The sequence below is a fragment of the Psammomys obesus genome, unplaced genomic scaffold, assembly GCF_907164565.1.
Source record: "Psammomys obesus unplaced genomic scaffold, mPsaObe1.curated_primary_1811, whole genome shotgun sequence".
NCBI classification, from domain to species: domain Eukaryota; kingdom Metazoa; phylum Chordata; class Mammalia; order Rodentia; family Muridae; genus Psammomys; species Psammomys obesus.
In genome coordinates, this window is record NW_026585504.1 from 8,740,878 (window position 1) to 8,754,252 (window position 13,375).

A 13,375-nucleotide genomic window follows, 5' to 3' on the forward strand; every position below is an offset into this window, starting at 1 on the left:
CTTCTCCTGATAGCTATTCTCCAGGTTTAGTAACACACACACACACACACACACACACACACACACACACACACACACATACACACACACACAGACACACACACACACAGACACACACACAGACACACACACACACACACACACACACACACACACCACCACCACCACCACCACCCCCCCCCCCCACCCCCGTCCCATCCATTTCAGCACCACAGATCTGGAGTGCAACTTTCTGCTAGTTTTTACGTCATCTTTCAGCGCGCCGGCTGTCGAGACTTCTGGGAAATGGAGTCCACGCGAGGGCAGCACTTTGATTGGAGCTCAGAGGTCGAGCGCGCAGGCGCACTGCCTTCCCGACCGGAGGCGGTGAGGCGTTCGCAGGTTCCCAGCACTCTTGCCGAAGGTGAGGGCTGCGGGTCTAGGTCTTCGAGACGCCGTTGGACGCAGTGTCGGAAAGACGGGGACTCTGGGGACTTGGGGGAGGACTAGTGGGCGTGTCCTGGCGGACCGAGGTTCCGCGAGAGCCGCGGACCGAGAGCCATCCGGTCCTGTGTGCATAGATTCCGTGGGGCACGGACATAGGCACTGCTATCAGTGTCCTTGTGGGGTACGTCCACTGTGTCAGAATCCAATACTTTCCAAGTTGGAGGTCCCAGTCTTCTTTTTTTCCATAATGGATGTTGGCGACCACTCCACTCTCATGCAGTCCCCCAGGTCAGCTTCTCGCCCCGAGCCTGCGCCGGAATATCCTGGCGTGAGCATAGGATGCTCATGGAGGATACCGGATTTGATGTGAAGAAAACCCCAAAGGAAATGGCAAATGGCTTTAGGCAGATTTGAGACGATTTTGACTGGAGTGCACTGTCAAGAAATAGTGGGACATAAGGGTGAAGGAACTATACTGAGCCCTTACAAGAGCCAGAGTATCAGGGTAAAACCCACCATGCAGGGTATTTTGTGGGTTTTAAATGAGATCAACACAAATAAACTTTGCAATTCTAGAGGTAACGTTCTGACCAAAAGTCAAACACAACTTAAGACCAAACCACCAGTAATCATCATATGTCTGGAAGTCCGTCTGATGACCAGTTGTCTATTACTCTACTGAGGTTGATTGCAGTTTACCAGTGATCTTTTCCCTGGTATTTTTTTTAACATTGGAGATACAGTCTTATTTTGTAACTTCACCTGGTGGTAAGCCAGGAGTCCTCCTGCCTCAGCCTTCCAAGTGCCGGCATTACAGGTGTATGTCACCATACTTCTGTTTTCTATGAAATTTCAGTTATGCATATTAGGCTTCCCAAAATGCTGGGATGTGTTGCAGGCGTTTCTATTTTAGTCTGCTTAACTTTGTGGCTGTCTTTCAATGGAAATAAATTATAACATAGAATTAAAAGCTTCCAGGGAGGCTTTTTCCTCAGCCTTTTCCAAAGCCTGAATGCCTTAATTGCTGTGACATAGTACCTGTTATTGATGTACAAGGGTGGAATTAAATTATACTTGTAAGGAGCACTTAGCATAAAGCCTCATGAGAACAAGTGCTCAAAATACTAGTTAAGATGATGTTTAATAGTGTTCCATTGTGTGTCTGTCCTCTTGACAATAAATTATTTAAGCAAGTTTTCTGTTGTAGATGCTTAGAAGAGTTTAGATTTTAGTTGCATTATTTAAAGGTTAAAACAGACGATATATATATATAATGTGCTTAGGAAGTTGGCTGGCAGATAACCTTCAATAAAGATATGTTGGTGATGGTTAACTAAAAGCATTGTAACTATTCTCTCATGTTTCTAGAATAAATTCCAGAAGAGAATTGGCCAATCTGAGACTGTTTAAAGGCCCTTGCTACTCATCCCAATGTACATATCATTCCTAAAGTACATATCTAATGAGGACACAACTATGCTGAAATCCCTCCCAAAGCACCTTTTGATGTAGTTTGACCTCTGCTGGCTTCTCCATGTTCATCTTCCCTCCAGTGTTGCTCATGACTAAGTCTCCCCATATCTAATCTCAGTAGTAATTATTTTATTTTATTTTATTTTTTAGATTTATTATGTATACAGTATTCTGCCTTTCATATATTCTTGCTCACCAGATGGGGCACCATATCTCATTGTAGATGGTTGTGAGCCACCCTGTGGGTGCTGGGAATCGCACTCAGAACCTTTGGAAGAACAGCCAGTGCTCTTAATCTCTGAGCCACCTTTCCAGCCCCTAAGTAAATCTTTTTTTTTTCTTTTGTAATTCTTTATGTGATAAAGATCTGCCTCTTACTTATTCGAGACTCAGGCTTTCCCTGCCTGTAATATTGCTCCTCCCTCTCATCAAAACCGTAGACCCCAGTTGTGCCAAGAAAGCTGCAGCACTTCTCCCTCGGTCCCTCCAGCCTGGACTAAGGGAGCGGTGAGACTGCAAACACGCACCACCGCACCTACCAGTCTGTAGTTAGACTCTTCACTGTGAGACGGTGAGATCCATTCAGCTAACCCAAGCAAAGGGAGGTCGAAGAGGAGAAGAGTCTTCCGGAAATCCACGGAACTGGAGCTCACTTCCCTAACTCATCTGGCACTGCCCATGAGCGCCAGTGTTCCACCACTGTGAGCCACAACCATTGGTTCTGTCTCCTGGTGACTCTGCACTCCTGGTCCCGTGATTACTTCAGCACCTCCTGATATCTTTTTGCCTCATCGCTTGCATAATGTCCCAACACTTTAAAATTCATGTTCACAAAGAAGGATCTTTTCATCCCGGACCATATCTGTCATAGTTTTTGTCAACTGAATACATACTCAGGAAGAGAGAATCTCAATTCAGCTGCCTCCACAGGTCTGTGAGCATGTTTGTGTGGGGCATTTTCTTAACTGCCAATTGATATAGGAGGGCCTAGCCCACTGTGGATAATGCCACCCCTGGGAGGGTAGGCCTGGGCTGTATAAGAAGATAGCTGAGCAAGGCAGTAAGCAGTGTTCCTTTAGGTCTCTGCTTCGGTTTCTGCCTTCAGGTTCCTGCCTAAGCTTCCCTTGGTAATATTCTGTAATCTGTGGGCCATATAAACCCATTCTTCCCTGAGTTGTTTTTGGTCAGTGTTTCATTAAAGCAAGAGAAAGCAAACTAGGATGTCTCTAGTAGAGCTACTAGTTACTAATTGCCCAGTGTAGTTCTAGAAGTGAGATGTCTTAAGAGTGAGAAGCATCAGGCATGGATGCAGTAAATGGAATGCTACTCCTCTGAAGAGGTGTTGTCTTATGCATATAGTCATTTGTAAAGTTACTTATGGTTTCTTCTTCTCAGTAAACATTCAGGGCAATATTAAGTGTGAATATATAAATCTTACTGTGTTCTGAATCGCAGGAACAGAACTCTACCCTGAAGATGATGGGCTAGCAGACACTGCACTGCAGTTTCAATATCCACAGCTTTTGTTCTCACTCTAGAATGAGCATGGTGTGCCCTTGGCCTTGCTTTGACTGCTCCTTGTAAGGTTATGGGGATGAAGGTGGTTGCATTGCTCACTGGTATATGGAGAGGCCTTGCCACACGGATCAGAAGACCCTGGGTTTGGTTATTCTCATACCTTCTCTACTCCCACACTTCTTCCTCACTAGGACTCTGTCCTTCCCTACCAGAACAGCATAGAAGGGAATGGCTGCTGTGTCTCCACCTACGAGATGTCAGGTGAGGAGGACTTTTTTTTATTCTCTAAAATACTGTTACTAATTGCCAACATGTAATCACCCTCTTTATCCTGAGAGTCTTCTTTCACAACCCTCCACCCCTAAGCCATTGAAAGGCTCCAAAGTAAAATGATCTTCAGCACCTTGAGCCTGTGCCTACTGCTAGCCTGTCACCAAGCTTAGAACACCTGTAGCTGTTGCTCTACCTGACTTTCCCAAAAGCTGACAGAATAGATCTGCTGGAGGATTCTAGGATCAGTGGTTCTGTCTTGACCGTCCCTTTGGTGCAGCCAGTTCTGGACTGAGAGTCAGCCCCCATATATCAAAGAGGGCTGGCTTAGGCTGGAGTGTGCGGTGCATGCTATAGAGCACTCAGACTTAGAGCCTGTCTTAAGAAAAACAAAACAGTCAACACGAAAGAAAAGGGTTATAAGGGAGAGTGTGGTTGTGTTTTCAGGCATCAGTGACATTTGAAGATGTGGCCGTGACTTTCTCAGATGAAGAGTGGAGGTGTCTGGTCCCTGTGCAGAGGGCACTCTACAAGGCAGTGATGCTGGAAAACTATGAGAGTATCATCTCACTGGGTAAGGAGGCTTTCTGTGAGGAGTCAGAACTTGTCCCGAACCAGAGTGGGTCACATGGGCTGAGGATCACCTCTTCAACCCCTACCTGAGTTCAGAGCCACTAGACAGGCAAAAGAGCCAAAGGAGGTGGCTTTAGGTGCACAGCTGGTGAACCCAGCCCTGGACAGATGGCTGCCCTGATGTTACCAGCACTGAGAAACCACAGGCCTCCTCGTTCAGCAACAGAAGGCAGTCTAAAGGATAGAGCAGAGCATTTGTGTTGTACGTAGGGATCTGGCTTTCTGGAAGCAGCAAGCAGAAGAATTAATAGGTCCATGTCTTCTGGCATGCCAGCAAGTAATGCCCTCAGTTCCATCTGGCAGAATAAGGAACCATCTTGGTGAGTGGAGATATCAAATCCCTTCATGGAAGCCAGAGCTTCCTTTGAACCCGTGAAAAGGAGAAAGGTTATCAGAAATGTGCTTGATTCTGAATATTTGTTTTAATGACAATCTTAGATACCTATAAAAGGTACTTTGTAATTACACTTATGTGACAAAGGGGAAATTAAGAGTTATTGTTGATGTCAGCTGTTAGTGATGTAAAGTGAAGTCCCTCTAGGTAACAAGGAACTCTCAGAAGCTTCTAGAATAAGAGTCTGAAGCCAAGCACAGTAGTGTGTACCTTCGCCACTTTGGAAGCAGGAGTACAGAGATGCAGAAACAAGCTAAAACAGCAGATAACAGTCAAGTTCACATTGCCGATTTATATATAAAAGCACATATTGGGCTGAAGATGTAGCTAAGTTTTACAGTGTTTTCCTAGCATGTGCAAGGCTTTCTGTTTAATACCTACACACATACACAAATACTTCTGGATTAGCTTAAGCAGGCAAAGTCATATTCCAAACAGAACAGAGTGTTCAGTTGGCATTGCAGAAGATCCTGAGGTTTTGGAAGAGTGATAATATTAGACAGTATGGAATTCCTGAGGTCAGAGCCCAGAAGCCACAGAAGGGATGACAGTGGCCAGTCTGTCAGAGGAGAACCAGCACACAGCACACAGGTGCTTCTCAGGCAGGGGAAAGCACCCGTCTCCCGGAGTAGAACCCATGCATGGGGAACATAGGGCTCAGGTGTTTCCAGGAGTGAGCTCTAACTTTGTTCATGTGGCTGTGGATATGATTGCTTCTAGAAATTGACCCAAGGAATGTAATAGGATTACCAGTTCATACAGCATACCAGGAGACATTTGTCACACTGCTGTACATGAATAGCAAAACATTAAAACCAGTAAACTGTCTTTTGGTAGGGATTTGCTAAATTATTTATCTATACACTATTATATAGCCATTAAAACATTGTAGAAGATCTGTGCTAATTAAAATTAATGTTTTAAATGTATTACATTAAATGAACTTCAGTTTAACAGTCAGTAGTATTTCATTATCAGGGTTTGTAAAGTTCTTATAAACATTTATTTTTATTGCATTTTTCTTTATTTACTGGGGGCATCCATGTGCTACAGCATATATGTAGAGGTCAGAGGACAACTGGAGGGAGCTGGTTCTCTCTTGTATCATTTGGGTTATAAGAAGCAAACCTATTTTACCAGACTTGGTGCACCTACTAAACCATCCCCCCAACCCGTCATTATCCAGTCTTTAACAGAATCACATATAAGCTCAAAATGAAAAGGAAAGAAAAATTAATAGAAAGCATGAAAGGTAATTTTTCTTTTGCTTATACATAACCTAATTTTTCTACAGTGAACACAACTGACTCATTTCAGTAAAAGCATTATGCTAAAAATGAGCAAACAAACAAAATTGAAAAAGCCTCCTGAGGCTTTTTCAGTCAAGATGATTTTTTTTTCTTACTCTTGAGCCAAGGGCCTCTATTCTGCCAGTGTCCAGATGAAAAGCTTCCATTCGCTGCCTGTGAGTTGAGGTGGCTTTTGTGGGCACTACCCTAGTGCTGGCCGTTTGTTCCTTCCAAGCGTCTCAGTCCTGACCTTCCCTCAGGTTTCTCTGGTCTGCACTCTGCATTTCTGGAAGAGTCTTCTTAGAGGCCAGAGACTAAGTTTTGGAATGGTTAGGTATTTTCATTACAGCAGCCACCTGCTTTACTTACTTTTTCTCCATGAGCAGGGCTTCCTGTTCCTCGACCTGATATGATTCTTCAGTTGAAGAGAAGGGGTGAGCCGTGGATGCAGGGTCTTCATAGATCTGAGGAAAAAGAATGGCCAGAGAGCATCTCTCTAGGTAACCAGGTTTGAACAGGATGGGCAGAGTTTTGTTTGTTTCTGTTATTTGTGTATGGGAGGCATGTTAGGAATCTCCTATCACATTCAGGTTGTCTGTTTGCATGTTTGTTTCCTGTTATTCATCAGTTTTCTTTTTCTCCCTTCTACACTTTTATTATTTATCTGAGCCTGGTGTGGTAGTGAACACAGTGCTCGAGAGGCAAAGGCGGTGGATCTGTGTGAGTTCGAGGTCAGCCTGGCCAACAAATGAAGTCCAGGACAGCCAGGGCTCTGTTATACAGAGAAACCCCATCTCAAAACAAACAAACAAACAAAGAAAACAAAACAAAAAACCCAACCAAACAAAAAAAAGTATTATTTATCTGTATTCACCAACCTGTTTTTCAGAACTGCAACCTTTTGCCTGATATTTTTATTGGTCACCCAGCTCTCTCCTCAGCCCACCCTATTTAAGCTATTGGCCCCAATCCCAGATCCATTCTCCTGTATTCTGAGAAATCTGCTGTCAAATTTCTCCCTGTTTTTGGCTTTCTCAGAGTGTAAGAACTGTCTTGGAAATGAGCTGTGTCGTGACCGGGCATTACCTTTACATCTGTCATACCATCTGTCTCGTCTCCTAGTCCAGAGAAGAAACTGCATCTGTGTTTTCTCTTCGTTGCAGACCAGGAGACTAAGTCTGAGATCCTAGGTGCTTCAGAAGGAACACCAAGAGAAAGCTATAGAAAGCGAAGTTCTCTGTGCCCGAAACGTGAAGTTCAAACTCTAGCAGGTGGGTTGGAACCAGAGAAGAAAAGTTCTAAAGCAGAGACTTGCAAGAAACCCCTTTCCTTGGATAAGAGCTTGCAGCAAAGGTCAGCCCCATCCAAGAGAATCCTCAGTAAACATCAAGACCAGGAATGTAGTGACTGCGGGAAGACCTTCTTTGACCATTCCTCACTCATCCGCCACCAGAGGGCTCACACTGGAGAGAAGCCCTACGACTGTCCTGAGTGCGGGAAGGCCTTCAGCCACAGGAGCAGCCTCAGCAGACACCTGATGTTCCACACAGGACAGAGCCCATATGAGTGCAGTGCATGTGGCAAAGCCTTCTTTGACCGGTCGTCCCTAACGGTGCATCACCGGATCCACACAGGAGAGAAGCCTTTCAAATGCAATGAGTGTGGCAAAGCCTTCTTTGACCGGTCGTCCCTTACTCGCCACCAGAGGATTCATACTGGGGAGAGTCCCTATGTATGTCAGCAGTGTGGGAAAGCCTTCAGCCAGAAGAGCATCCTCACTCGCCACCTGCTGATCCACACTGGCAGGAAGCCTTACGAATGCAGGGAATGTGGGAAAGCGTTCTATGGTGTCACATCCCTAAACAGACACCAGAAAGTGCATACCGGGGAGCCACGCTTTCAGTGCAGTGACTGTAGCAAAGCTTTCTTTGACCGCTCTTCTCTCACACAGCACCAGAAGATACACACTGGAGACAAGCCGTATGAGTGCAGTGAGTGTGGGAAAGCCTTCAGCCAGAGGTGCCGGCTCACACGACATCAGAGAGTTCACACAGGGGAGAAACCCTTTGAGTGCAGTGTGTGCGGCAAAGAGTTCAGTTCCAAGTCCTCTGTTATTCAGCATCAGAGGCGTTACGCCAAACAAGGGATAGACTGAACAGGGGAGAAGCCTGAGCTAAACAAAGGGCCTTTCTAGAAACTCAGTAGGTCTCCTTGTCATCGACAAATCCAGCCTTTGCTCATTCCGCCAACTCTGGCGACGATCTTCCTGCCCCACCAATGCTCCAATGTCTAAGTAAACAGTGCACTCACTGTACTACAAAACCAATGTGGAGTGCAGAAGCTACAACAGGAAGCTCCAGAATCAACATTTTGGGTGGAGGCTGGGTGTAGCTCAGTGGTAGAATACTGCTAGCATGCATGAGGCCCGTCAGCTTGATCCCCAGCACTGCAAAAGACATTGAAGAGATTGCCAGATGGCTAGATGGGTATTAGAGGAGGGGAATCTACAGACATACCTTGTGAGGACAGGCTGTTATCACTGTACTTTAATAGCTGCAGGCAGGAGGGGAGTGTCACAGTTATGGGAGAAGAGCATTTTCTTCAGAAGCATCTTTAGAAGCTTGCTGTCTTGTGCCCCAGCATTTATCCTCCTAGTGCTACTAGTGGTAGTAATAGCACTTACTAAGCACTTACCTTGGAGTAAACACTCAGTGAATTTTTAGAAGGGCTATAATGACTGATTCTCTCGCTGAATCTGTAAAACAGGCCCTTTTGCTGTCTGAATTTCACAGAGGCGCACACTGAAGTTTAGAGAGATCAAGTAACATACTGTAGGTCACGCAAAGTGAAGCCAGGCATCTTGGTTGCTTTTCTGTTGTGCAGAGACTCAATGGCCAAAGCAACTTATAAAAGAAAGCATTTACAGGGCTTGCTTCTAGCTCCAGAAGGTGAGTCTGTGGCCATCGTGGCAGGGAGCATGGCAGCAGATAGGCACAATGCTGGAGCAGTAGCTGAGAGCTTACATATGATCCACAAGCAGTAGGCCAAGAGATGGGGACAGACAGACAGACACACTGGTCTTGGCACAAGCTTTTGAAACTTCAAAACCCACCCCCAGTGGCACACCTGTTCCAACAAAGCCACACTTCCTAACCCTTTCTAAACACTCCATCAACTGGGAACCAGACATTAAAATACGTATATGAGCCTGTAGGGCGATTCTCATTCAAACCACGTTCTACTTGAGGACAAGATCAGCTGATCTTCATGCTGAGAAATAGGTCTTTTTGCTGTCCGAATTTCACAAATGAGCACACTGAAGTTTAGAGATTTAGTAACATACTCTAGACAACACAAGGTGAAGCCAGATCTTTGGTATGGGACTGCCTTCAGTGTTTCTACTACAGTAAGATGCTCTTAAGTTTTGTCTTATAATTTATATGCCTGAATTATCTTCTCAACTGGATCGTAAGCACTTGAAGGTGTGATTTAATAGGTCTCTGTCTTACAGGGTGCCTTTCAAATATTAGGTGATCAATAAATGTTTATCTAAATGAATACCCAGGTCTCTATTCAAAACCTGCTTGGGTCTACCTCCTATCTAAGTTTTCACAATCTGGCCTCTAACATCCCAGTAGTCACTTCTAAGTTCTATTTCTTCCTTCTTAATTGCTCAAGATAAATACTAAGCCCTGCACAGTAACAAAGAAGCCTCCTAAATAAATAAGTTCCTGTGTCTGTCATCTGGTGTGTATCTGTCCATTCAGACTACACAGTTTGGGCCCCACCCATCACTGGGAATGAGGAAGGGAAAACTAAAGGATATTTATCAGCTAAGTGCCATTCTGATGACTTCTACTTGAGGTAGAATCCACACCTGAAGGCTAAGAACATAAACAGGCACCTTGACACTTGGATGATACTAGAAGCAACTATCAGAGTTGCATTTTGCATGTAACTTAGCTCTGCCTTTCCACATGGCCCCTTTCTGCCCAATGTTCCAGACCTAAAATATTTCTCTATTGAATGAAATACCTTTGGATATTTAAAATCTTCCTTAGTTCACTCCCCCATCACTAAACATTAGATCCTAAGTACCCAAACACATCTATTTCCCAGATAAAACCCTGTATTTTGTTGTATTAAAAGTCAGGTATGAGGCAACCTTGACTTTGGGAGTCTATATTCGCTTTCTGCAAGGTAAGGCCTGGGAAAGGGCTTGTGTATTCCAGTAGATCAAAGTGGGTTTCTCTTAGACCTGAGAGGAAGCTGCCTCTCCCATGCTACTAAACAAATTCATTTTGGTTTCTTTTGAAGCAGAAAACTTTCAGGGAATACATTTGATGTGCATAATATTTATAATTTATGCACCTTGAAGAAAAATGTCACAAGATCTGTGTGTAGATAATACCTAATGTTTCATAATGTCCAGAAAAATTAAAGGGACTATTGACACATCTGTTGACTCTTTCTGAGAGTTCTGAGTTCTGCAAAATAAATGTGAGTGTCAAATATTAGTATTTGTCTAAGATACTCTGCCACTATCAGTGAAATGAGACTGAGGCAAATCCACACTTCTAATGGACTTTTGGAAGAAGTGCCTGAAAACAGGGGGAAGTCAATTTATAGCTTCCTTTTGTAAAGTTAGTCTGTACTACCAGCAGCAACAGCAATGTCTGATGCTTGTAAGACTCTGCCATCAGCCCAAGCCACTGGTCAGTGATTTTACACCTATGATAACTAGCTATGCAAATTCTAGGTTTCCTTTGTTCCTTCCCCTTTGGAGCCTACAGCTATCTGCCGCTGACACCCAAAGACAACTTTTACATATGTCTTCCCAATGTGACTGAAAGAATCAGACTAACCTTGTAACCTATGTTTCTTTTAATTGCCTTATAACTTATATTTTCAAGTTTTAGGCCCATGTTAATTAAAGCCTCTTAGTGCTTCTCCAGAGAACAGAGGAATGTAGAAGTTCCTGACATGGGCCATCTGTGAGGGCAGAGATAAGCAAGAGAACAAGCAGAGATCTCTACCAGGTGGAGAGAAAATCACCGGCCGGCGCCTGTGAGATCAACTTTGTTTGGAAACTGGGCCAAATGGCCCAATCCTTCTCCTGAATAGCTCCTGACCTTTGACCAAAGCCTGCAGCCCCCACTCCTCAGAACAGACACAGGATGAGTTAATCACTCTCCCACCTTTAACTGCGGTTATATTTCATATGGCAGGAAATTCCAAACTGACTTGAAGATCAGATATTCCCCAGATATTTACAACAGGACTGACTGGACCAGAAACAACCAATTATTTTAAAAGTTAAATATCTCATCCAATCCTGAATTGCCAAGACTGCAATCCCTGAAAATTCCTGCACCTTGTCCTTTAAAAACCCAAGGCCTTTGTCTCCCAGGGCCACTCTTTGCTGACCAGCAGGGGTGACCCCATTGCACAGTGGTCAAAATAAACCTCTTGCAATTTTGCATCGATGAGATCCGTCTCCTGAGTTCTCTTCATCCCTTCTGGAAATTAGGCTCATGCTGGGCCTAACATGACCACACCAAAACTGAATGTATTTTTCCTTCCTGCTATTACTTTTTGTTTGTTTTGAAGAGTAAGTGGCCAAGCCTGGTTTATTGAGATTTTCCCAAAGCCTAGCTAGACTCCCTGTGGACTAACGTAACATTTCTACTCTCTCACTCATCTACCATGTTTATTTGCATGAACCCTGACAACTTGTTTGTGGTCCATCCAACATGAAGAACACAAGAAACTCTCCTAAGATGTACTTTTGTTCTCACCCCACTGGCAGGAAGAGAAATGATAAGAAAAGGAGTTTTTATCCAAGAAGCTTTAGGTCTACCTAAAATGTAGGGACTGTTGGAGAAAGGGCAATTTGACATTGTGACCTGTTCCTGGAGACATGGGTGGATCAAATCTTCTGTAAATACAAACTGGTTATCAAATTGGCTAGTTTCCCATGGGAAGATAAGTGAGGATACACTAGCTGAAGATTCACAAATCTACAGAATCCCAGAGCTCATGTAGGCAGTCTGTTACAGACTACCATGCATCAAAAGCAAGATCAGAGTCCTTTATTAACCAGTGACCAAGAGCAGGCTCTTGTCCCCAAAGAGCTCTTGACACTGAAGCTTAGGTATACACTGTTTATTAGGCAAAACCACAATGACATCATTGTCAAGTACAGGTCAGGGGAACCTGGTAACATCTGTTTTGGTAGAACACATGAGTTGTTTGGGTTATATAGCTGAGCCATGCATAGTCCAGGTCAAGGAAATTCTTGAATGGGCATCTCGGATTGTTTAGAGATTCACCATGACCATAAATAAATTTTAATAAGAGGCTTTTATTTTAGATATCAGTGTCCAGTGTGAGGCCAGGACTGCACCTGAGAGAACTCCCAAGATGCAGCACCTAGCTATATCAGTCCAAGGCTTATAAAGGCAAAATCCACCAAATTACATGTATTTTGTCTATGTGTAGGTAGGTTTAATTTTAACATATATGTCTTGCAATTGTCCAGCAACCTTTTTGAATAGAGTAAGCAAGTTTGATTGACAAAACGACAGTTCAGAGGGTAGGGGTTGAAGATTAGGACAGGAAGGTTTTACCTTGGCCACTCTGATATGGCTAACAGTAGTACCAATTCAGTAACCCTGCTGGAACCTGGCCACTTCTCAGTTGAGGTAATTTGTGGGCTGAAAATCCACATTTCCTTACTCAGAGCAGCCTGACACAAGCACCTTTAATTACTTCACATCAACCAAGGTAAATCTCTATCTCAATTACACTGGGCCTGTCAGTGAGATGAGCTAAATAAACCCTCTCTGGCTCCATTTGCTTTGATTTCATTTTAGTAGTCACTATTTTGCGGGGTGGAGAAGTAGACCACCCCAAATGTACCGCTACCTTGGTGCCTCTTACCTGCCTCTGAACATAAAGCTCCATATACAAGGCTTACAATCCCCTGATAAGACGATCTTTGTTGGCCACAGCTTCCACTTTCCTTGTTTTGTCAGTTTTCCAAATAAACCCTCCCACCCCCAATACACACAACCATCTCTCTTCAAATGGGCAACTGAAATGATCAAAAGGAGCTAGTTATTTACAACCACGCTAAGTAAGCCAATTAAAAGTTTTGAGTCCTTTTATTAATAGCCAGTCCAAGAGTAAGCAAGCTTGTGCCTCTCAAGACTCTTGGTGTCCAAGCTCAGGGGTACGGTGTCTTTTAAAGACAACCACAACTACATCAGGGCTGGGGTAGGAGGGTGTTACATTACAGAGGGAATCCATGTGGTCTAGTAATATCTGCTTTCTAGGTACTGAAGAGCTCTACAGTATCTTCAGCCATTAC

The 13,375-nt window shown here is 44.0% G+C and overlaps 1 protein-coding gene across 5 annotated transcripts; it reads left to right on the forward strand.

Moving 5' to 3' along the window:
• Positions 1–359: 359 nt before the first annotated feature.
• Positions 360–9,746, forward strand: Znf2 (zinc finger protein 2). Of its 5 annotated transcripts, XM_055616486.1 has the most exons (6): positions 362–403; positions 1,795–2,829; positions 3,355–3,678; positions 4,135–4,261; positions 6,390–6,503; positions 7,167–9,746. In XM_055616486.1, exons 3-6 carry the CDS (start codon positions 3,646–3,648, stop codon positions 8,156–8,158), a joined length of 1,266 nt encoding a protein of 421 aa, XP_055472461.1. In that variant the 5' UTR covers positions 362–403; positions 1,795–2,829; positions 3,355–3,645; the 3' UTR covers positions 8,159–9,746. The 5 variants fall into 5 exon arrangements, with proteins under 5 accessions (XP_055472707.1, XP_055472461.1, XP_055472528.1 ...); XM_055616732.1 differs by lacking the exon at positions 1,795–2,829 and having other exon boundaries at positions 360–403; positions 3,609–3,678; XM_055616553.1 differs by lacking the exon at positions 1,795–2,829 and having other exon boundaries at positions 382–403.
• The last annotated feature ends 3,629 nt before the right edge of the window (positions 9,747–13,375 follow it).

Excerpts from the sequence above, each read along its gene's own strand:
- Znf2 (XM_055616732.1), top strand. The coding sequence starts at position 3,646 with ATGGCTGCTGTGTCTCCACCTACGAGATGTCAG. Across the intron at positions 4,262-6,389 it reads TGAGAGTATCATCTCACTGG|GGCTTCCTGTTCCTCGACCT; the intron begins GTAAGGAGGCTT and ends CTCCATGAGCAG. Across the intron at positions 6,504-7,166 it reads GCCAGAGAGCATCTCTCTAG|ACCAGGAGACTAAGTCTGAG; the intron begins GTAACCAGGTTT and ends TCTTCGTTGCAG.